We start from the raw sequence: 24,015 nt of genomic DNA, 5'->3' as shown, positions 1-24,015 counted from the left end.
GAAAAGGGAACCCTCTTACACTGTTGGTGGGAATGCAAACTAGTACAGCCACTATGGAGAACAGTGTGGAGATTCCTTAAAAAACTGGAAATAGAACTGCATTATGACCCAGCAATCCCACTGCTGGGCATACACACTGAGGAAACCAGAAGGGAAAGAGACATGTGTACCCCAATGTTCATCGCAGCACTGTTTATAATAGCCAGGACATGGAAACAACCTAGATGTCCATCAGCAGATGAATGGATAAGAAAGCAGTGGTACATATACACAATGGAGTATTACTCAGCCATTAAAAAGAATGCATTTGAATCAGTTCTAATGAGGTGAATGAAACTGGAGCCTATTATACAGAGTGAAGTAAGCCAGAAGGAAAAACACCAATACAGTATACTAACACATATATATGGAATTTAGAAAGATGGTAACAGTCTTTGTCTTAAAGTTCATTTTGTCTGATTCAAGTATTGCTGCCCCAATTTCTTTTCATTTCCATTTGCATGGATTATCTTTTTCAATCCCTTCACTTTCACTTGTCTTTAGATCTGAAGTGAGTCTCTTATAGACAATGTATACATGGGTCTTGTATTTCTATCCATTCATTCTATGTATTTTGATTGGAACATATATGGACTAAAGTCCCTTTACATTTAAAGAATTATTGATAAGTATTCACTTATTGGGTTTCCCTGGTGGTTCAGTGGTACAGAATCTGCCTGCCAATGCAGAAGACATGGGTTTGATCCCTGGGTCAGGAAGATATCCTGGAGAAGGAAATGGCAACCCATTCCAGTATGCCTGCCTGGGAAATCCCAAGGACACATGAGCCAGGTGGGCTACAGTCCATAGCGTCACAAAAGAGTCTGACTCAACTTAGCAACTAAACCACAACAGCAATGAGCTCACTGCATTTTGGTTAATTGTTTTGGGGTTGTTCCATAGTTCTTTTTTGTTCCTTTTTCCTTTCTCTCTTCTGATTTTATAACTGCTGTGTTATGTTCAGCATCCTTTCTCTTTTTGGTGTGTATCTATTATATAGGTTTTTGGTTTGTGTACCATGAGGTTCCTATATAACAATCTATATTTATAGATGACTATTTTAAGTTAGTGATCTCATAAGTTCAAATGCATTCTAATAAGCTTATGCTTTTACCACCACCAGCCCCCACCATTTTAGGGTTTTGATGTCATATTTTACATTTTTTAAATTTTGTGTATCCCTCAACTTCTTATTGTATTAATAGGTACAGATTATTTTAATATTTGTCTTTTAACATTCTTAATTGTATGTAATTAGTTGCTTTTCTTTCTAAATATTCAGGGAGGAATAATTTAAGTAAAGAATATTAAGAGTCAGAAGGATAAGGTGTAGAATACCATGAGTCAAAATCCTGTTTGTCTTTGAAAGTCATGGCTTGGACATTGGCTTTTTCCTTCAGTAATAATGGAGCCACTAGAAAGTCTGATCAGAGGAGTATCATAATCTGACTCTTATTTTAAGAATATTTTTATAGTTATTGCATTAAAAATTTACTGGAGTGGGTATAGAATAGTTTAAGGTAGAAATAAAGAATCTAGTTAAAAGACTATTGCTAAAATCCAGACAGGATATATATCTTGAACCTGACAAAAGTAGATTTGCATCAAATAATCTAATTCTGGATATATTTTGAAGATAGATCAAATAAAAGTAGACAGAGAATGAAGGAAAGAAAAAAAGTCAAAAGTGACTCCCAAGTATTGACTTAGCACCTAGAACAATGGCGTTTCCAGTGGTATGAGGTCAAATGTCAAATATGAATGTGAATAGAGTCTGTGCAGAAAAGGAAATTGTAAGATTTGGTTGGAAAGTAGCCTAGGGCCAGTGTCTTGTCCTGAGATGGAAACAAGATTACCCATCTTATACTTATGTTAGGATGAACCATGCTGGCTTCCCCAGGAGCCTCTATGCCAGTACTGTTTGAAAGTCATAAAAAGTCATGTCATCTTTGGAGAGTTCCTATATATCTCTTAAATAAAAACTTCTCCCCATATGAAATGTTCTGTCTTTACCTGATCTGTTACTTTTATGTAATACCCATGTTCTTTCTACATGTTTCACTCCTCTCCATTCCTCAATCACCAGGCCTGGTAGTAGATTCCATCTCCTAAATACTTCTGTCCATAATCATGACCTCTACCCTCAGCAAGGGCATTTTCACCTGTCCCTGGGATCACTGCATTACCACTTAATGGGTCTTCATGACTCCACTCCTGCAGCCCTTTAAATGTTTCTCCAATGTAGTCAGATTGATCTTTCTAAATTAGAAATCTGATCATGTTTTTTTCCTATTTTAAACACAGCAAAAGATCCTAGGGCTCTTAACCTGGCTTAAGCAATCCTGCCTTCCTCTACTATTTCATTTCTCCTCATTCTCCTACCTCCTACCCTACATTCCAAACATTCCAACCTCTTTAAAGGTTCCCCAACATAGTGTGTTTGATCTCACCTGTGAACCTTCAAACATGCTGTTCTCCCCTCTTCATCCAGCAGATACTCAGCTACAGTGCTCAGCATCAGTGAGTGTCTTGGTCTAGTGCTCCTCCCTGTTCAGTCCTGCTAAGATGCTTATCTGCCCTCTAGACTGAGTAAACAAAAACAGTAACCATGTCTATTTTATTCTACATTATGTTCCCCACTTTCAGCAAGTTCTGAGCAGTCAGAACGAACAGGCATTCATTCCATATTTGTTTAACCAGTAATTCATCCCAAATGTTAGTTCTTTAATGAAATGTTCCCAAGGGCCCTTCATTGACAGGGATTGCTCCCTCTTTGGATCTCAATAGATTTTAACTCCACATCTGTTATAGATTTATCACCTTCTGCCTTTCAGTGTTACATAATTTATCTCTATTACTGAACAAGTCTCCTCTTAAGTGCAGAATCCATCTCCAATTCATTTTTATATTTTCCTTAGATCACCATACACAGAGCTTTATGTGTACTCAGACTCCAGTAAATATTTAATTCATGGATGAATTAACGGGGCTTAAATATTGTATTTCAGAATTTCCAAATAGGTCAATTTATGGAGCACATATACTTTGAGGCTGGAAGTAGTAGGTGTTAAATCCAACTAGGTAAGTTGAGGCAAGACAATAGGGTATCTACTTTGCTCAGCTAAGACTTAATTGGAGATTTGTCAGAGATTAATTGGAGAAACTGGAGATTTGTTGAGGATATCTAAACCAAGGAAGTGTATTATCACAGGTAAGTACTTGGTAGATTAATCTGTCTTTAAGATAAAGTTTGTGGAATTTGATGGAGTGCTATACTCCATCCATCCCCAGAATTTGGTAATAGAGGAAGTGAATCTTGGTACTGGAGGGGATTCAGGTCTTTAAGGTCTTGGGGGAAAAATATGAACATAGAAGATAATTAGGAATACTAATGGTATTAGGAATACTATTTTGGCACCTGTTCTTGGTATTTCCTGTGGTTCTAATTCTTATAAACTGTTCTAATGCATTGTCAAATTATTCAGAATCCATAAAGAGCTATAGTAGGATTAAATCTCAAATTTAATCCCTAATTTGTTTTCCCACAGGTTCTCTGACTCTGAGAACACATCATGTGCAAGACTCCAAAATGGGATTTGTGATCAATGCAATCTATTCCATGGCCTACGGGCTCCACAACATGCAGATGGCCCTCTGTCCAGGCTATGTGGGCCTCTGTGACGCCATGAAGCCAATTGACGGACGGAAACTTTTGGACTCTCTGATGAAAACCAATTTTACTGGGGTTTCTGGAGACATGATCCTATTTGATGAGAATGGAGACTCTCCAGGAAGGTATTGTTACCGTTCTCCTCTAGACACCAGAGCCTGATCACTCTGTCTCTTGATCCTGTGGAGCCTATTTCTCTCCTTTGTGGTTATCTATGCTTCCCGGACATGTGTGCTTAGTTCTGACATCACAAAGCGAGTAAAGACAGAGAGAGGAAGCCCCATTTCCTGTGGCCAGGAAAAAGTGTGAATGCCGATGTCTAAAATGCGCTCTTGGAATCATCACCACACTTCCGAGACCCACACTTAGAGGCAGGAACCTCACAGTATAGTTGGATAATTAAAAGCCAGTTCATGGTTTCTCTGTACATACTTGCCCTGTTATTCCATGTATTCTGATATCTTCTTGGGTCACAGAATTATTCTGAAACAGGAAGAATTTCATTTCTGGTAATCCAGAAACAGGACTGAGGTGTTATTCTATTGTTTGTTGTAGGTACAGTAAGTTACAAGTCATATTTTATTTTAGAATCCTCCACTGGAACACTGTCTCCCTTCTTGAGGTCTAAATGGCATTTTTCTCTAAAATTTTACCTTTCACTTACAGAGGAGCCTGAGAAATACGAACTCACTCATAATTATAGGCCAGCCTCCAGGGAAGTCATTAAGTACCTAGAACTTACCATCTTCCACATCTATCTAAGACTCTAAATTCTTAAGTTACTCTTCACATGAGACTTTTAATCCATGAGGGATAATGTCACTGAAGTGACATTCTGACTTATAGCAGGGCTGAGTCTTCGATCTGCCCTGCATTAGGACAGTCAGGGTCCTTGGGTTGGCCACTGTAAAACCCCTGCTATTTTTCCAGCCACAGCTTTTGCTTGACAGGTATGCCTGGAGAGGCTGTGTTTACACTGTTTGCAGCTGATCCTGCCAAGAGAAGGTCCCATGAGTCCCTCCATGACTCACACGCCATGTGCCCACACATGGTACCAGCCATCTTGGTCTAGCTTGTTTCACATGCCTGATGCGAGCTGGAGTTTGTCGCTGATGCAGCTGTTACTATCTCACAAGCTGAACTTCTATGTGACAGCAGTTCCAAGTCAGGCAGCCAAGAGGAGAGCTGGATACTTTCTCTGTTCTAGCGAGTTGATGACTACTGCTCCATGCAAGCTGTTGGCCAAGATAAGACTTTTATATATATATATAAAGACTTTTATATATTGTTTTCTACTTGGCAGAAATGTAAGCATTTTCTCTGGGCCAAAGAGAACTTCACATTCATTGTAAGGCAGCTTGGTGTTTGGTGTTTAGTTGTTAAGTCATGTCATTTGTGACCCCATGGACTATAGCCTGCCAGGCTTTTCTGTCCATGGGACTTCCCAGGTGAGAATACTGGAATGGGTTGCCATTTCCTTCTCCAGAACTTCTTAGGACAGGTCAGTGAATAAGCTCAGGCTTCAGGCTCAGGTCAAGGCTGGGCTCTGACATCGTCCCGTGGATTTATTATTCCTGTGTGCATCCCTGGAGCACTGACATCAGCTTGGGACTTGTTCATAGCCTTTGTTGACTACAGCTCCATCCATTCAAATAGTTTTCATGACATGTACCTAAGTCAGTTCCAGAAACCAGACAATGAAGAAATAGCTCAGATGGCTCAGCTCTATTCTAGTGGGAAAGCTTAACAGATCTGAACATCACTGTCTCATTCACAATCTCCCAAATATGCTGGAATAGGGGATGTTTAGGACACTGGCCCTTAACCATTTGCAGAATAGGAATCTCTTTAAGACTCAGATGAGATTTATAAGTATTCTCTCATGGACAATATCCATAAAATTTTGCAAACAATTTCTGGGAATTCACAGTTGTTTAGAGACTTCTCATTCATTACTAAGGTTGGATATTACAGTAATCTACTAATAAATAATCAGAATTGGCCCCTGAGCATACAAGCCAAGCTCAGAAAAAAGCGGTTTGCAAATTTTCTGTTTTTTCCAATGAATCCAGTGATAGTTACAAGATAATTACAACTCATATTTACTGAGTGTGTGTTCTGAGGCAAACACTTAGCTAAATCCTCTACATTTTAATCCTATGAGGTAAGTAATATTATCATACTCTTTTCTAGCTGAAGGCTCACAAACTGAGACTTACAAAGGTTAAATGACTTGCCCAAAGATACAGCCTAATATATGATAGAGTCAAGATTCTAACTCAGTCTTCTGGACTTCAACTCCTAACCCAATACAGCAGCCTGCCAATTACAGTATCAAAATCAAAAAGCCCCTGTTCTCGTGGAAATGTATTTGTAGGCACTGCATTGTTATTTCTCTAGAGTAAAAGTTGCAGCTAAATCAAAGGCATTTCAACCTGGGCCATAAACCAGAGGAGACTAGGGTGATTAGGGGTTCTCCTAAAATGCTGGGGTCACAAGGGGAAGATCATAAACAGGGGAAGCTAGGAGAGGTGACAACTTAGACTGGCACGCATAACTACAGATTGTTAGAGACTCAAATTCAATCACTGCTTTTAAGTCTCACATAACTAGACTATTACAGTTCTTGAAACCCTTGGGCAAGTGTGGTACAGAATTCTGAATTTTTGGTTTACAAAAGTATACAGTCATATAATGCCTGCAGCATACTGTGGAGCAGTATTCCTTAAACAACGCATTAATATTTCTACCGCAAAACATATGCATATTCACAGTTAAGTGTCTCATGACACTGTGGGTCAAGTTCTGTCACTAGATAAGTTCAAAATGGCTCATGATTTGCTGCCAAGTGCATTATGAAAAAACTTATGGTTTGTAAGAGCTCTAAGGATTTTAGAATTTTAGACAAAAAATATGGACCTTTACTATTTACCACTAACGGGATAGATCACAGGTTGGCAAACTGCCCCACAGGCCAAATCAGGTCTGCTGTTTTTGTAAATAAGGTTTTACTGGAACACAGCTTAATTTATTTTGGACTTTCCTGGTGACTCAGTGGTAAAGAATCTGCCTGCTAGTGCAGAGGATCCCTGGGCTGGGAAGATTCCCCTGGCGTAGTTGTTTGTTTAGATACTGTCTATGGCTCTTTCACACTGCTCTAACAGTGTTGTGTAGTTTCAGCAGAAGCCATCTCACAAAGCCTAAAATATTTACTATCTGTCCCATTATAGCAAAAGTTTTCTGACCCCAACAGATAAATAGGAGTCCACTGACAAATAAGGTTTAAGAGGCCCCATGACTGCCCGGGGCTTCCCAGGTGGCTCAAGAGGTAAGGAATCTGCCTGCCAATGCGGGAGACACAGGCAGTAGGCTCGGGTTCAATCCTTCAGTCAGGAATATCCCCTGGAGGAGGAAATGGCAACCGGCTCCAGTGTTCTTGCCTGAAGAATCCCATGGACAGAGGAGCCTGGCGGAATACAATCCATGGGGTCGAAGAGAGTCAGACACACACATGCGCGCGCACACACACACACACACACACATACACATGTTGATGCCTGGGAATAACCATAACTGAGCAGAGGAGACATGGAGAATCAACGTCAGATTAAGTACAAATCACTATTTAAAGCAAAAATATAAACATTATATTGTGGGGATTTGTAAGTATGAGTATATAAAACAGACAACATGGCCTAAGAACAAGAGATGATAAAGGCTGAGAATTCACAAGGTACTAGTACTTTCCAGCATTTCTACATTGCATACGGTACTTTAGAAGCTGTCAATTGTCACAACTATTTTAAACATCATTCCTTAAAGTGTCTTTATACAATGAGTTTAGCCATTGATAAAGGATAAAATAAGAAAGGCTCAGATCCTATCCAAATTACCTCCACATTCTCTAAAGCTGAAGCTAAGATTAAAGATTTACCAAATTTCTCACTTAGTTAACAAAGGAAATTTATCATTTTATTTCAGAGGAGATGAAAACCTTGCTGTCTTTTTAAGAAGCCTAAAGAAGTACTTCCTTAAACTTCTTAAAGTTTTTCCAAAACTGTCTTTCATCACGCTGAGGTCAAGTCACCTTCTCACATGGGATTATTTTCTATTTCAGGTGTAAGCTTCAAAGTTTAAAAAAAAAAAAAAAAAAAGGTCTCTGAAGAGAAAGTGAAACAGACAAGCTTTTTGTTATTCTAAGTGTACTGTCATGGAAAATTCCAGTGTCACTAATATGACAATAGGTACATTTTGGAGGACAGAAATCTGTTGCTTTTTCATAGCTGAATATTTATATTTTAGCTGAATAATTATTACATTCTTGTTTCTAAGGTATGAAATAATGAACTTCAAAGAAATGGGAAAAGATTATTTTGATTATATCAATGTTGGAAGCTGGGACAATGGAGAATTAAAAATGGATGATGATGAAGTGTGGGCCAAGAAAAGCCACATCATCAGATCTGTGTGCAGTGAACCATGTGAAAAAGGCCAGATAAAGGTAAAATAGAGCCTGTGTTTCTTTCATTTTTGTTGTAAGTTCTAATGGATTCATTATCACTGAATGTTTTGAACAAGTTGAGACATTTGTTTTGCCTTTTCCACAGTAAGCTTCTAATGTCAAAAACATCTAATTCTTTTCTTATTAAGTCCTTTCAATACTTAGTAAAACCCAGAACAGTCTTAGCAGTGGGACTGACTGAACCAACTGGTGAGTCATGCTTACACCCTGTCTACTCATGTAAGCCTTTAGAAGACGTGCTTCCTGGGAATAAAGAGTTCACAGCTGGAATTCACATCAATTTCTAATTAACAACAAATATTTATCAAACTCCTCTAATGTAATAGTTTACATTAGTGGGGCAAAAATAAGTAAGACACATTTACTCTCACAAGATTAATAGTCTCAATGAGGAACAACCATGTGGGCACAGAGAAGTAATGTTATATAAAATGTGATGACTTCATTAAAAGAAAGAAAATAAAAGGGAGCTTAAATAAGTTCCTACAGAAGAAAGGAACAAATGTCTTCTCCATAAAATGTCAGACATTGAACCATGAAAAGTGGATATGAGATCAGAGAGGGACGCAGGGAAGTCATCAATTTAGAGGGAAGAACAATAGGAAAAGTACAGAAGTGGTCAGATTGTTCTGGAATAACAGTGAATTAAGCTAGGGTGCAGTGCTCTAAATGGTTACTGTGAAAGAGAAAGCTGCAATGATAGATTGAAGCCACATTTGTGGAGAGTTTTGGATACCATACTAAACAGGTTGAACTTATTTTTAACCAGGAGTCTGAAAAAATTTTGTCCAAGATGCTGACATAAGGCGAAAGTGTTAGTCACTCAGTCATGTCCAACTCTTTGCGAACCCGTGGAATGTGGCCCACCAGGCTCCTCTGTCCAAGGGATTCTCCAGGCAGGAATACTGGAGATCCAAGGGATCTTCCTGACCCAGGGATCTGCTGAATTGCAGGCAGATTCTTTACCGTCTGAGTAGTGAAGATTCATGAGAAGAGTTATGAGAAAAGAATAAAGAAAGAAGAGACAAGTTAAAAGGACACTGCAACAGTGATGCCAAGGGCCCTGCATTATGGAAGCAACAGTGAGAGTGGAAAGTGGGAGGGGAGCTATTTGAAAAAAACATTAGAGGGGTAGCCTTAATCAGCCCTGGCTATCGACCATAAGCCGAAAATATTTACTATCTGGTCTTTTGTAGAAAAAGGTTGCCAACTCCTAATATTCAGTGACCATTTGCATCTTGACCAATCATCTTGCAATTAAACTCTTCATGTGAAACTCTTTTTAGACTCACTTAAAATATCAACTGTCCATAATTTCCAGCCCTTCCCATATAAAGATTAGCTGGTATAAATTACTACATGGAAGTGGTCTGTTTTGACCCTTCATAGCCATACAGTTTGAACCTGTAACTTCAAAATGTTGAATGATTGTTTCAGGAGATTTCTTTATATATGCTTTTCTACCCCTTTCTCCCAGGAATAACTTACCCAGTGGAAGAACTTAACTCCCTGTTACCATATTTTCAATACTAGTTAATTTGTTGTAATGTTTATATAGTCTTTTTTAATCCCAAATTCTATTTTCCCAACCAGATCTCATTTTCACTCCATTAAATATATAATGGAGGTTCGTGACATTGTAGAGGAGGCAGGAATCAAGACCATCCCCAAGAAAAAAAAATGCAAAAAAGTAAAATGGCTGTCTGAGGAGGCGTTAGAAATACCTGTGAAAAGAAGGGAAGCAAAAAGCAAAGGAGAAAAGGAAAGGTATACCCATTTGAATGCAGAGTTACAGAGAATAGCAAGGAGAGATAAGAAAGCCTTCTTCAGTGATCAGTGCAAAAAAATAGAGGAAAAAAATAGAATGGGAAAGACTAGAGATCTCTTCAAGAAAATTAGAGATACCAAGGGAACATTTCATGCAAAGATGGGCTCAATAAAGGACAGAAATAGTATGGATCTAACAGAAGCAGAAGATATTAAGAAGAGGTGGCAAGAATACACAGAAGAACAGTACAAAAAAGATCTTCATGACCCAGATAATCATGATGGTGTGATCACTCACCTAGAGCCAGACATCCTGGATGTGAAGTCAAATGGGCCTTAGAAAGCATCACTACGAACAAAGCTAGTGGAGGTGATGGAATTCCAGTTGAGCTATTTCAAATCCTGGAAGATGATGCCTTGAAAGTGCTGCAGTCAATATGCCAGCAAATTTGGAAAACTCAGCAGTGGCCACAGGACTGTAAAACATCAGTTTTCCTTCCAATCCCAAAGAAAGGCAATGCCAAAGAATGTTCTGACTACCACACAATTACACTCATCTCACACGCTAGTAAAGCAATGCTCGAAATTCTCCAAGCCAGGCTTTAGCAATACATGAACTATGAACTTCCAGATGTTCAAGCGAGATTTAGAAAAGGCAGAGGAACCAGAGATCAAATTGCCAACATCCGCTGGATCATCAAAAAAGCAAGAGAATTCCAGAAAAACATCTATTTCTGCTTTATTGACTATGCCAAAGCCTTTGACTGTGTGGATCTCAATAAACTGCAGAAAATTCTGAAAGAGATGGGAATACCAGACCAACTGACCCGCCTCTTAAGAAACTTGTATGCAGGTCAGGAAGCAACAGAACTGGACATGGAACAACAGACTGGTTCCAAATAGGAAAAGGAGTACGTCAAGGCTGTATATTGTCACCCTGCTTATTTAACTTATATGCAGAGTACATCATGAGAAATGGCGGGCTGGAGGAAGCACAAGCTGGAATGAAGATTGCCAGGAGATATATCAGTCACCTCAGATATACAGATGACACCATCCTTACGGCAGAAAGCGAAGAAGAACTAAAGAGCCTCTTGATGAAAGTGAAAGAGGAGAGTGTAAAAGTTGGCTTAAAGCTCAACATTCAGAAAACGAAGATCATGGCATATGGTCCAATCATTTCATGCCAAATAGATGGGGAAACAGTGTCAGACTTTATTTTTCTGGGCTCCAAAATTACTGCAGATGGTGATTGTAGCCATGAAATTAAAAGATGCTTACTCCTTGGAAGGAAAGTTATGACCAACCTAGATAGCATATTCAAAAGCAGAGACATTACTTTGTCAAAAAAGGTCAGTCTAGTCAAGGCTATGGTTTTTACAGTGGTCGTGTATGGATGTGAGAGTTGGACTATAAAGAAAGCTGAGCACCAAAGAATTGATGCTTTTGAACTGTGATGTTGGAGAAGACTCTTGAGAGTCCCTTGGACTGCAAGGAGATCCAACCAGTCCATCTTAAAGGAGATCAGTCCTGGATGTTCATTGGAAGGACTGATGTTGAAGCTGAAACTCCAATACTTTGGCCACCTGATGCAAAGAGCTGACTCATTTGAAAAGACCCTGATGGTGGGAAAGATTGAGGGCAGGAGGAGAAGGGGATGACCGAGGATAAGATGGTTGGATGGCATCACTGACTCAATGGACATGGGTTTGGGTGGACTCCAGGAGTTGGTCACGGACAGGGAGGCCTGGCGTGCTGCGGTTCATGGGATCGCAAAGAGTCAGACACTGCTGAGCAACTGAACTGAACTGAAATATATAACTGACTACACTTTCTTGATATGGCTTAAAATGGTCACTGAACAGCTTCCCTAATGATATCAACACCTCATAGCATTGGTCAGATTTGTTAATTTAGGGTCCATGAAAGGACACTTAGTCTGGCAAAGGGTCAAATATTTTACATATTGTTATTCATAAGGAAAGCATACTACTTCCAGGGTGTTCAAAAAGATTGGAAATTAGTCTGAAAGAACTGTCAGCACCTCTTGTATTCAAAATGAATGTGAAACAGAACATATATAACAAATGACAAAAGGTAAAACAAACCAGTTCTTAATGATCGGAAGACATTATGTTGTCCCTATCAATTCAAAAAAGATCATAATAATTGGAATTAATCTTGGAAAAGGTCATGAGCTTTTCTGGTAAAAAACTGAAATTTATAAAGCCATGCAAGTTGAATCACAGAAAGTCAGCATATTTCTAAGAGGAAAAATGCAAGTGCTTTTGTTTGCTAGGCCGCTAAGAAAGAATCCTTCAGCATTTGAAATGTGCCTCCTTGCATTACAAAATCTAGTAACTGTCCCAATGATAATTTTTTACCAAGTGTGGTTGAAAATACCCTGAAAATGAATTCCATATCTCTATGTGGGTATGTATATGTATATTACTAATAAAATAGTTAATATTTTAAAGTATTCTACAGTTTACAAGGGCTTCCCTGGTGTCTCAGATGGTAAAGAATCTGCCTGCAATGAAGGAGACCTGGGTTTCATCCCTGGGTCGGGAAGATCCCCTGGAGAAGGGAATGGCTCCCCACTCCAGAATTCTGGCCTGGAGAATTCCACGGACAGAGGAGCCTGGCAGGTTACAGTCCATGGGGTCGCAAGAGTCAGACGCAACTGAGCAACTAACACACACACAGTTTACAAATCATCATGATACTCGATTCACTCAGCTGTTTGACTCCTTACAACCCCATGGACTATAGAGCATCAAGCTTCTCTGTCCACTGAATTTTCTAGGCAAGAATACCGGAGTGGGTTGCCATTCCCTTCGCCACAGACTTAATCCTCAGGGGACTCTAAACACAGGTTTTATTTCAAAAGCATTAGTCTCGGTTGGAAGAAAGAGAATCAGCTGGGAGACTGCTCCAGGCTACACAATTATTTGGTGGCTCTAAGTAAGATGGCTTCCCTGATGGCTCAGTGGTAAAGAATGTGCCTGCCAATGCAAGAGACCTGGGTTCAAAATCTGGGTTGGAAAAATCCCCTGCAGGAGGCAATGGCAACCCTGTATTCTTGTCTGGAGAATCACATGGACAGAGGAGCCTGGTAAGCTACTGCTCTGTGGGGTCACAAAGAGGTGGACACAAGTGAGCGACTGAACAACACCATAAGTAAGACTGGAACTTTGGTACCCCTTGATTCTCTTTCCTCCACCTATTTCAAAATATCATGAACCCTATCTTGATATAAACCAATAAGGCTCAATATTTATGAGCATGACCTCAAAGTCCAACAGGCATTATTTGATCTCTCATTTACCCACATGTTGTGCGAACTCTCTAAACTTTAGTTTTCTCCCCCACCCCCCAAAAAAATGAATAAAATAAAACTAGCTGCCTTATACAGAGCTATTCCAAAGTTTCAATGAGATGACACCATATGGCATGCACTAAATTACCTGTACACAGTCAATATTCTTATGAAGGAAGCTTTAGATAGATGAAGCAGGTCTGATTAGCAGTTTTGCCTCATGTATCTGGTTATTTTAGGGAAAGGATGTTTCAGGTCCTTTTGTCATCATTTCCTACTTATATTGCTGGAGTGCCAAAAGTCAGCACGAGGGACAGTGCAGAATAGAAGAAAGGCATGCCAGCTCACAACTGTGTTTAGCTACAGAAATCCAGACGTTATTATCAAAGGTCGTTAACAGAGTTAGCATCTCAGACAAGGAATCTGAAGTGTAATCACTTCTGTGTCTAGTTTTTAATCACAGATTTAATTATTTATAGGAATGTTTAATGAATGCTGTCTCTATTCCACAGAGGCTATTCATGTACCAGTTGGTGGAGGAAAAAAAAAAAAAGAGAGAGAGAGAGACCCATTTCTAAAGAATAACATCTGGGACTCTTTCAGCTGTTAAATTATTTCAATTATTTTCCATTGCCTTTTTTAAAAATGAAACAGATGAAGAGGAATATAACAGTCTCAGTGACCTTATCCCTCTTCCTCCCAAGCAAATCAAAACTACTAGAATAGGAAGGAATGGGATGAATTGTTGAGCCAGATTTTTAGTAGAAACAGTCTAAGAAGTGATCTCCAGAAAAAGCATCTTCTGCCTCTGAATTCAAAACAAATTCTTAATTGCTTTATCAATATGGATAGATTTTTTTAAACTTTAATAGATATACCACGAGGGGCTTTTTTTTTTCCCTAACAATTATTCAACTAGTGGCAGGAAGCCAAGGGAAATCCAGAAAGCAAAAATTCATAATTTGAAGCAAAGAAAGGCACAAACTCTGGGGGAAATTCAGTTACATTTACACATATGGAAATGTAAACATATTTACTTGTGAGCACAAATACAGTCACTTCATTAGTACAGGTAGCTAAAGCTAATTATCCAGAGATTTACACTTAATTTCATTCTTGACCCTGTCTCCAACCAGGTTTATGATGTTGGACTGGTTGCTTAAACTCAGTCTGTTTCTTTAATTATAAAATGAGAATGTCCATATTCATACTAACCAAAAACATCTGAAATAATTTATGTGAAAGCCCCTTTCGGCTTTGTAAAGCAGTATGTTTGAATAGGAGATTGCTGTATTTTTATCTATGTGAGAAAAAAAATAATCAAAAATGTCGATATTTGCCGTAGGTGATCCGGAAGGGAGAGGTGAGCTGCTGTTGGACCTGCACACCTTGTAAGGAGAACGAGTATGTCTTTGATGAGTATACCTGCAAGGCATGCCAGCTGGGGTCCTGGCCCACTGACGACCTCACAGGTACATGCAACACTATGTCAGCACAGGCACCTCCCTCCAAACTCCGGAAGGACACAGACGTGGGAGGGGGTTACATCTCCAAGCGGTCCTCATCTTAGTGGAACTGTTTATGCAACAAAGAGTTCCCTTAGGAACAGAATGCTTCCCAACACCCAGGCTAATCATGAAAATCTTGTATCTCAGAGAGAAATCAGCCTACATTCCTGCCTTCACCGCTAAACTGGACCAGAATCCTTAGGTTGTCTACTGGGCATTTTCAGCCCATCTTCAGAATATTCCCAGAAGTTGCTAGGAAGGACCCCAGTTAACTGTGGAGGCGTAGAGAGGAGTAGAGAGAGAAACATTGGCTGGGAAGAGACTAAAATACGTCATGCTATGTCCAAGGACCAAAGGATAGCACAGAATTAGGTAGAATTTGGTCTAAAACTCTTTGTTTCTCTTAGTGCTTATCCTAACCTAAACCAGAAACCTCTAACTCATTAGAGTTTTCAAATAATGTCAACACAGGGTAAGACTCGTGTCTCCCTGATCTGGGGGGTACTTTGGGAGGGTTGTTTTTTTTGTTGTTGTTTTCGTGATGTTTTGGTTTAGGAGTTTTTCCTCCAAAAATGTTAGGAAATGATTGTCACTGTCTTCTCAAAATGGTAGTTTATAGTTGTTTCTAATCTTTACAATATGAAAACCGAATGATACCTTCCATCTTTCCTTCCAATTTATTCAATAAACCTTTAGTAAATGCATTTTATGCACCTTTTTGCCTAACACTGAAATATATAAAAATAAAGATATGCCACTCTATTGTCAAGAAGTTAATGAGAGAGGCAAAAAGTAAAAGTGTGATTACAATAAAGTAAAGGATACAGATTTGTGAACAGAAAGTATGAGAAGGGGACCTGTGAAACTAAGTTTTCCAGGAAAATAAGAGAAAAAGACATTTCAGGCAGAGGGCCCACCTGGTAGGTCAGGTCATCTGGTCATTTTACAATTAAGATGGATTTAACACAAACTCCTAGAGGCTAGATTATAATGTCATTGGTGTTACACTCAATCCCTCACAGGACAAGAGATTATCCATGGTAGCTGTGTTAGCTTATTGCAAAAGCCTGGTTCTAAAAATCCTGCGATTTTGGGCCCTCTGAGACCAGCTCACATTAAGACTTTGTTTTCAGTGAGTGGTATTTATGCAGAAAACTTTCCTTTTCTTAAAAAAAATTAAAAATTCTGATTTAATAAAACACCCAAGTACCTTGTGACAGCATTTGAGTCCCATTTTCACCACAGACGATAAGCTTTCTGATACTCATAAATTCCGGTGTCCCCAGAGCCAAGTCAGGGCTGAACATAAAGTTTTTATTAAATTTAGCTAAACAGATGAAATAAAGCACACACACACATAGAGTAAAAATATAAGAAAGAAAAAAAATACAATTGGTTCTCTTGTGAGGGAAATAAAAATCAGTATTGGTGATCTTTTCCTTTATACTATTTCTTTACTTTTTTTCTATTCATAACTTCTTATTTCAATATGGATTATCATTAAATTGAACAAGTATTTCACAGATTCAACTATCTACATGGCTAAACACCTTGAACATGAGTGTAATGATGTAAACTCTTGTCCTATATTTTGTAAAACTATCACAATGAAACATGGTCTTTTCATTCATTCAATAGAAAAGTATTTTATTATTACCATTTGCACTAGAATAATGTGCTGGATAAAACTAGGGTTGAAAAATATACATGGTTCTTATGTAGTTTACCTTCTTGTTGGGAGAGAGATATGACTCTTTTCCTCTTCCTCCCTCCCCCTGTCCCACATACACAGGCACAGACAGATTGTGTTAAGGAGTATGAAGCAAAAGAATAAGCATTTTTAGAAAATGAATATAGTAGGGGAGACATAATTTAAATTTGTGATCATAAAAGATCTCTCTAAAGAAGTGAAAATTAGCAGAGACCTAAGTGATAAATACAGACGTAGCTATCAAAAAATGATGAGAAGGGCATTTCTGGCTAAGATAAATGGTCTATTTATGGATAAGCCAATGAGAAAATGATGTGATAAGAGATTATAAAGAGAGCAGGGGCTGGTTCACATACAGCCTTACAGAACAGGTTCAGGATTTGCGTGTTTAATCCTAAGTGCATTGAGAAACTTTGCAGGGAGTACAGTAGAAGAAGAAAACATGATTGGATGCATATTTCTGAAATATTATTCTGTTTGCTGTGGGGGAGAATAATTTGGAGATGAATGGAAAGTGGAACCAGGGAGATAGATGGGGTGGTTACCGCTGCTTGCCACTGCAGGCACCAAAAGTTCTTGGTGTCTTGGGCTGAACAGTGCATTGGAAGATTTCGGATGTACTTTGGAGTAGAATCAACGGGACATACAGATGATTGGTTGCAATGGATATTAAGTAAGGCTGCCCAGTTTTCTGCCTTGAGGACTGGAGAAATAAATGCTTTTTTTGATAAAGATCAGTAGTTTGGTTTTAGACAAGATCAGCTGGAGATGTCTTTGAGATTTTCAAGTATGAATTCATTTAACAAATTAAGGCCTTAGTGTGTACCAGAAAATGTAATAGATAAATAGAAAAACTGGAAATATAAAATTAGTCTAATTTTCCAAGAAACTTAATAATCTAGTGGGAGAAAAGCATGTAAACAATAACCGCTTCTCCTGGGAGAGGGAAAGAGTCTTATCTCTCTCCCAACAAGATGGTAAATTATATAAGAATTATGTCTGTTTTTTAACCCCAGTTTTCCCAGCACATTATTATAGTCCAAATAGTAATAATAAAATTCTTTTCTGTTGAATGAAAAAGTAGACCATGCTCATTGTGATAATTTTACAAAACATAGGACAAAAAAATTTTATTTGTATATTCACGACCAAGTGCTATAGGGGAGGAATGAGCAAAGTATTATGGAAAAATGGAGAAGGCCACGCCTAACCCTGGGGAAATTTAAGAAGGTTTAGTCTTGAGGCATAGTCTTCAAGTTCACTTTTAAAACAGTGAAGAAGAGGACCTCCTTGGTAGTCCAGTGGTTAAGACTTCAGGCTTCAAATGCAGGGGGGCACAGGTTCAATTCCTGTTCAATTCCCCCTTAATTCAGGGAACTAAGATCCTCCATGCTGCATGGTGTGGCCACAAAAGAAAGAGAAAAATAAAATTAAAAATTTTTAAAGTGAAGAAGATCATACTGGAAAGAGTATGCAGCATTGAGGCTCTGAATGGCACCATCATTCTCATTTCTCCAAATAAAAAGAAGTGAGTCATATAAACTCTCCCCTCTCCCTGGCCACCCATATCCAGTCACTCAACAAGTTCTCCTATTGGCACTGCTAAATATTTTTATCCCTCCTCTCCATTTATTTGTAAAACTTTTCCCTTAGCTAAGTTATCATCTCACATTTGACTATTGCAGTAGTCTCCCATTTTATTTCTCTACTCCCAAATTTATGCTACATGCCTCTGTTTTTTCATCTCGCTAGTACATAATGTATCCAAATACAGATCTGTCCATTTTATTTAATTGCTCAACACTTACCAGTGTTTTCATAACTCTAAGGGATATATCCAAGTTTTTCAACCTGGCATAGAGTTCCCTCACCCTCCTATGATCTTTCTAATTTCATTCACCACCACTTTACGATTCTCATTTTACATTCTAGTATCAAGGGCTGCTTATAATTTCTCATCTACACACAACACTATTTGATTCCTCCATGTCCATACATGTGTTACCTTCCCTGCCTTATTTACTTGAATAATTCCTGCTCACCTCTGCCTAGATGTCACCTTCTCTCTGATACTTTCTTTGCTGTACTTAGACACTGATAAGCCCCCTATTCTGTATTTCTAAAGCAAATTCTGCTTCCCTCTTTACATTTTCAAACAGATTTTAAGGTCCTATATCCTTATCTCCCCCCACCCCTGCTACTGCTGAATCATTTAGTTTCTCAAGGACATAACTGTATCTCACTTATCTTTGCGTCCCTAGCATCTAACACCATGCCTGACACAGAGCAGACCCTCAGTAAGTGTGTGTCAATCTGCAATAAATGATGGGGAATGTTAAAAAAAAGAAGATGGAAGTATTAGGGCCATCCTCTGAAGACAGCTTTAACTAAGGAGTGTGGACCTTAGCCTATGGACTGTGTGGGGCCAGGGAAGTTTTTCAAGCAGAAGAATGAAATGACCTTCCTCTTGCTCCATGCATATGTGTGAGCATGTTTATATGCAGGGATAGGGGGGAGAAAGTGGGAGGGGAGAAAGGCGAATAAGTGCTAAACCTGGAAAGGTCTCCACACTGACAGTACATGAAGTTTAACTTTTAGTTAAGATCTGCAGCACTTTTCCAAAGAGCTTATAGCTGTTTGTAGCTATCTCACTGACTCTGATTCAGTCACTTGGCACCTGGCTCTGCTAGCTAAGCCGGACGACTGCTCTGATGGCTTCAGCTATTCCAAAGCTTGTTACAGAGATGCTTGGGTCTTTCTTCTACCTACTCGGCTTACAGTTGCCCTACTTCAGCCTATAACATGACAGCTCAGGTCACTCCGGGTCAGTGCCCTCACTGTGATAATGGCAACTAACACACACATAATGTTTCCTGTGTGCCAGGAACTGGCTGAAGCCTCATACAAATGTTAATTTGTTTAATTCCAATACAACTCTGTAAGATTGTTAGCACAGTTAGAGATCTTAGGATTAAATAACCGCAAAAACAACTAGGAGAGGCAGTCAACTGACATTAATGTCTATATTATATTTAGCCATTTCCTTGTATATATTCACAGAAAGATGTTTGAAATGCACGTTACCTATTGTTAAAAAATGTTTATGAGAGGTAAGATTGTGGGTTACTTGTTTGCACACACACATACAGATGCATATAATATTGTATTATGAGAATGTATTTCCATCAATAACTCCATTAAAATAAATGTGTGTGTGTGTGTGCATGCACCCTCAGTCGTGTCTGACTCTTTGCAACCCCATGGACGGTAGCCACCACCATGGAATTTTCTGTCCATGGAATTTTCCAGGTAAGAATACTGGAGTGGGTTGCCATTCACTACTCTAGGGGATCCTCCTGACCCAAGGATCGAACCCACATCTCTTGGTCCAGGCGGATTGTTTACCACTAGTGCCACTGAAGAAGCCCCAGTATCACGCCGGCAATATTTTTAATAGCCATCATAAACTGAAAGTAACCAGGAACCAAGAATTAGAAAGAGAAAGAACGGAAACCTGGCAGGAAAACGAGAAAGAAAAGAAAGATTTTAAATGGAGGATGAGGGCAGAACATAGACAATATTCCTAATTCAAGTCACTTTCATTAATGACAGCAAGTAGTTTGTCTAACAGTCTTCAGGTATCCATGTTGGCAGTGAAGAGGATAAACAGGATCGCTGCCCTCATAGTGATTATCATCCTAGATACTGACAAGTAATAAGATGCTGAGTGCCAACAGAGAAGACTAGAATGGTGTAGGAGCCTGTGTCATTGGAAGCTGCTTGGATGACGTTTAGAGTTGCCTCCTCAATGAACTGCATATCCATGTAGGAATTAAAGATGGAAGTTGGCCAAATTCAAATGAAAGAGAAGAGTGTCTGGGGCCTAGAATACAAAAACTGAGGAGGAACTGAGAGCCTGGGGGAATGAGACAGGTAAGCCAAGCAAAGGCCAGCTCTTGCAGGGCTTCATAAGGCATGGTAACTATTTTAAAGTTTATTCTACAGGAAATCAAGACTCATTATATATATTCATTCAGTCATGTAGTCATTCATTCAACAGTGATATAACTAGCAATGCCTTTATCCCAGGCAATGTTCTAAGTACTGAAAATGTCAACATTTCTCTGACCAAAACATAAAATTCTCTGACCTTATGTATACATTCGAGCAGAGAGAATAGTTTTAAACAGAGCAAGTATTATTTCCAGGAGTATCCAAAAATTGAATGAGAAAAGGAAGTACGATCATGATAGTTGTTACTGGTGTTTAGTCGCTAAGTCTTGTCTGACTCTTTTGCAACCCTATGGATTGTAGCCCACCAGGCTCCTCTGTCCGTGGGATTTCCCATGTAAGAATACCAGAGTGGGTTGTCATTTCCTTCTCCAGGGGATCTTCTGACCCAGGGATCGAACCCCAGTCTCCTGCATTGGCAGGCAGATTCTTTACCACTGAGCCACCAGAGAAACCTGCAATCATGATGGGCTACTTTATAAATATCATTCATATAGTCAATGTAAAGTGTTAGTGTTGTTTAAAAACATGAGTAGAAAGGATATTGATTTCGGAATAGTGGTTTCATCTGGAAACAGATGGGAAGGAGTCTGGTAGGGTTTATAAGAGGGTTTTTAATTATATCCATAAGTTGTATGCGTATGTAATTTGAAACAAATGACCAAATATCAGTATCTGTTGAATCCAGATGTTTATGTTTGTTCTATACTTTCCTGTGTGTTTAAAATTTGTTTAAAATACTTTATACTATTTGAGCTAGTTAAATAATTGAATATTAAAAGATAAAATTTTAAAATAAAGACTCCATTTGGGGACTTTGAAAGGAGGGAGAGAGAAAACCATGGGAATGAAATGTTGCAAGTCACAGCGTGAATCTGTTGGTGGTTTGGACTGTGACGATGCAGTGGGAATAAAGGGCAATGAAGAGATCAGAAATTACAGTCAACAGGAGGAGGTCACTGTTGCCCTGAGACAAGAATGTAACTTCAGTGAGGTCTGGTTTGAAAGAGGAAGGAAGAAGAAATAGTGGAAGGCAACAATTGGGCTAGGCACTCAGAAAATTCCCTTCAGTTTTCTGCCAAGACAACTTTTTCACTGAACACAACTCCCCACCAGTACATGCAAATATTGTACTAGAAAGCATCTTTGTTTTCCTTCAGAGAATTTAGGATGGGTTATAAGCAGCAGATCACGAGCTGCCCAGGCCAAAGCCAAAGCCAGGGAAACACTTTCAGGTGGGTATGCCAACTCTGGCAACCTTCCAACAAACCCAAGTAAAAGGAAAAAGCATAAAACAACAACAACATGACTTTCAAGAAGTAAGTTGGTGGGAAGCTTTATGACAGAAAGAATGATTCCCTGCTTTTCACTCATAAAGAAATATAACTTAGAGTGCAAAGTTGTAAAATGGAAGGAGGGCAGTACCCATCTACATTTTAATGTCAGTAGGAACATTCTCTAGGAAGTCCTGTGGTTCCCTAAGTTACCTAATTGCTTTGGAACCTTTGTATCTTCACTTCAGGGGAAAAAAAGAGAACAGAGTCAAACAAAAGAGAGTTAGTGGGAACCCTGGCAGGGTGGAAGGGGGATGAGCTCCAAGGAGGCAGAACTGCTGACAAGTTTCACAGCTCTGGCATTTGAGTTACTCTCTTCTTACAAATGTGGCCTTCATCTATGTTCCTCGGTTTGCCCTACTTTTCTTGGAACTTTATTTATTTATTTATTTATTTTTACCTTTTAACGAGTAAATAGAAACATGGGAAGAATTGCTTTTCATCACCAATATTTTTTAACTATCTTAAGCATTACCCTTTTGAATCCAATGAGGTACATATTATTTTACCACTGAATTAACTAAGACCCAGGAAGATTCTATAAATTGCTCAAGGTCACAAAGCTAGTGGAAAATCAAGCCCAGCCACTATGATTCCACCATTTTATGCTACACCACATGTCTCTCTTCACAATTACATTTGGGAGCCCTGTATTTTCAGGAAATTATAGAAAGAGAAAAAAATTCAGCTTTCAAACTGGTTACATGTTAATTATCTCCAGGTTGCTCTGATATTTTTCATTTGAAATGTTTGTAAAAAGTGCTGCCTATTTGATTATTACAATTCACTTTGGATGAGGAAAGGGTAAAAAAAAAAACAAAACCTCTTTCCATTTATTATGTGTTTCTAGTTCTTTAGAGGAAATTTGTTACAAGTTTAGATAAGAAATATGCTTATTTTTTTATAATTACAGTGGTAATAAGTAGTTCCTGTTAGTATTTTAAATGGAATAGTTTTTCATAATGCAACCTCTAATTTCTTGGCTTCTAAGTTAAGTAATAATCTGAATGGAAATACATGCTATACAAGCTGTCTATCCCATTACTCATTCATTCAGCAAAAGTTCTTTTTGTTAATCAACTTTCTACACTATTTTCAACACTGTGCTAGGTTCTTTTGATTAAAATAAGTATGTCAAGTGTCTGACCTCCCATTTCTATGCATCAGATGTCCACAGTAGAAGAAGGTTGACTTAAATAACTGCACTAAGAGTACAACATATAATACATACAATAATTAAATTTGCATTGGCGGCACAAAGGACAGAAACACTCATTAGCAAATAGCCCCAGTGAGGCTCAAACAAAGCACTGGACACTGGACACACAGGGATCATGGAGTCACAATTCCCACCCTCGAGCGTTCCAGGGCCTGGGCAGACACACACACAAATAAAGAGCAATTTCAATGCGTTAAGTACGCCATGCATACATGGAAACTAATCTAACGTTTGTCTAATAATGAGAGAGAGAAGGAATAAGGGAAAATGAATGAACGAACAGAACAACAAAGGGAAGGAAGGAAGACAGAAGGGAAAAAAAAAAAAAACTGCTTACATGAGAGAAAGTGCTGATTATATTGGAGGAGAAAAAAATTAACCAGGTCATGGAATGGAATAAAATTTCATGTCCAAATCAAAGTTCATGTCTAAATGAGAAGTTAACCAGGTAAAAGGGAGAAGAATTTTTAAGGAGAAAGCAAAACTCTAAGGAATATTTCTAAGGAATGTGTATTCATAAATATTTTTTCGAATATAACCAAGCTGTTTCGAAGCACGTGAATCATTATTTCACATTTAGTTTCCTATCAAAGCCTACTTGTGGAAAATATCCTTTTCTAAATATCAGACATCATAATGGTCAGATCAGATCAGATAAGTTGCTCAGTCATGTCTGACTCTTTGCGACCCCATGAATTGCAGCACACCAGGCCTCCCTGTCCATCACCAACTCCCGGAGTTCACTCAGACTCATGTCCATTGAGTCAGTGATGCCATCCAGCCATCTCATCCTCTGTCATCCCCTTTTCCTCTTGCCCCCAATCCCTCCCAGCATCAGAGTCTTTTCCAATGAGTCAACTCTTCACATGAGATGGCCAAAGTACTGGAGTTTCAGCTTTAGCATCATTCCTTCCA

The 24,015-nt window shown here is 38.8% G+C and overlaps 1 protein-coding gene across 1 annotated transcript in view; it reads left to right on the top strand.

Annotated features, from left to right (window-relative positions):
• Nucleotides 1–24,015, top strand: part of GRM5 (glutamate receptor, metabotropic 5) — a 629,334-nt gene that overhangs the window by 512,774 nt on the left and 92,545 nt on the right. Inside the window, exons 4-6 of the mRNA XM_010847207.1 lie at nucleotides 3,588–3,834; nucleotides 8,042–8,210; nucleotides 14,663–14,789. Of these exons, the coding sequence (XP_010845509.1) occupies nucleotides 3,588–3,834; nucleotides 8,042–8,210; nucleotides 14,663–14,789 (543 nt within the window). The remainder of the gene's footprint in view (nucleotides 1–3,587; nucleotides 3,835–8,041; nucleotides 8,211–14,662; nucleotides 14,790–24,015) is intronic.

The sequence above is a fragment of the Bison bison genome, unplaced genomic scaffold (genome assembly GCF_000754665.1).
Source record: "Bison bison bison isolate TAMUID 2011002044 unplaced genomic scaffold, Bison_UMD1.0 scf7180017864245, whole genome shotgun sequence".
NCBI lineage: Eukaryota > Metazoa > Chordata > Mammalia > Artiodactyla > Bovidae > Bison > Bison bison.
The sequence above is the reverse complement of the archived record's forward strand: the minus strand, read 5'-3'. Positions and strand labels throughout refer to the sequence as shown.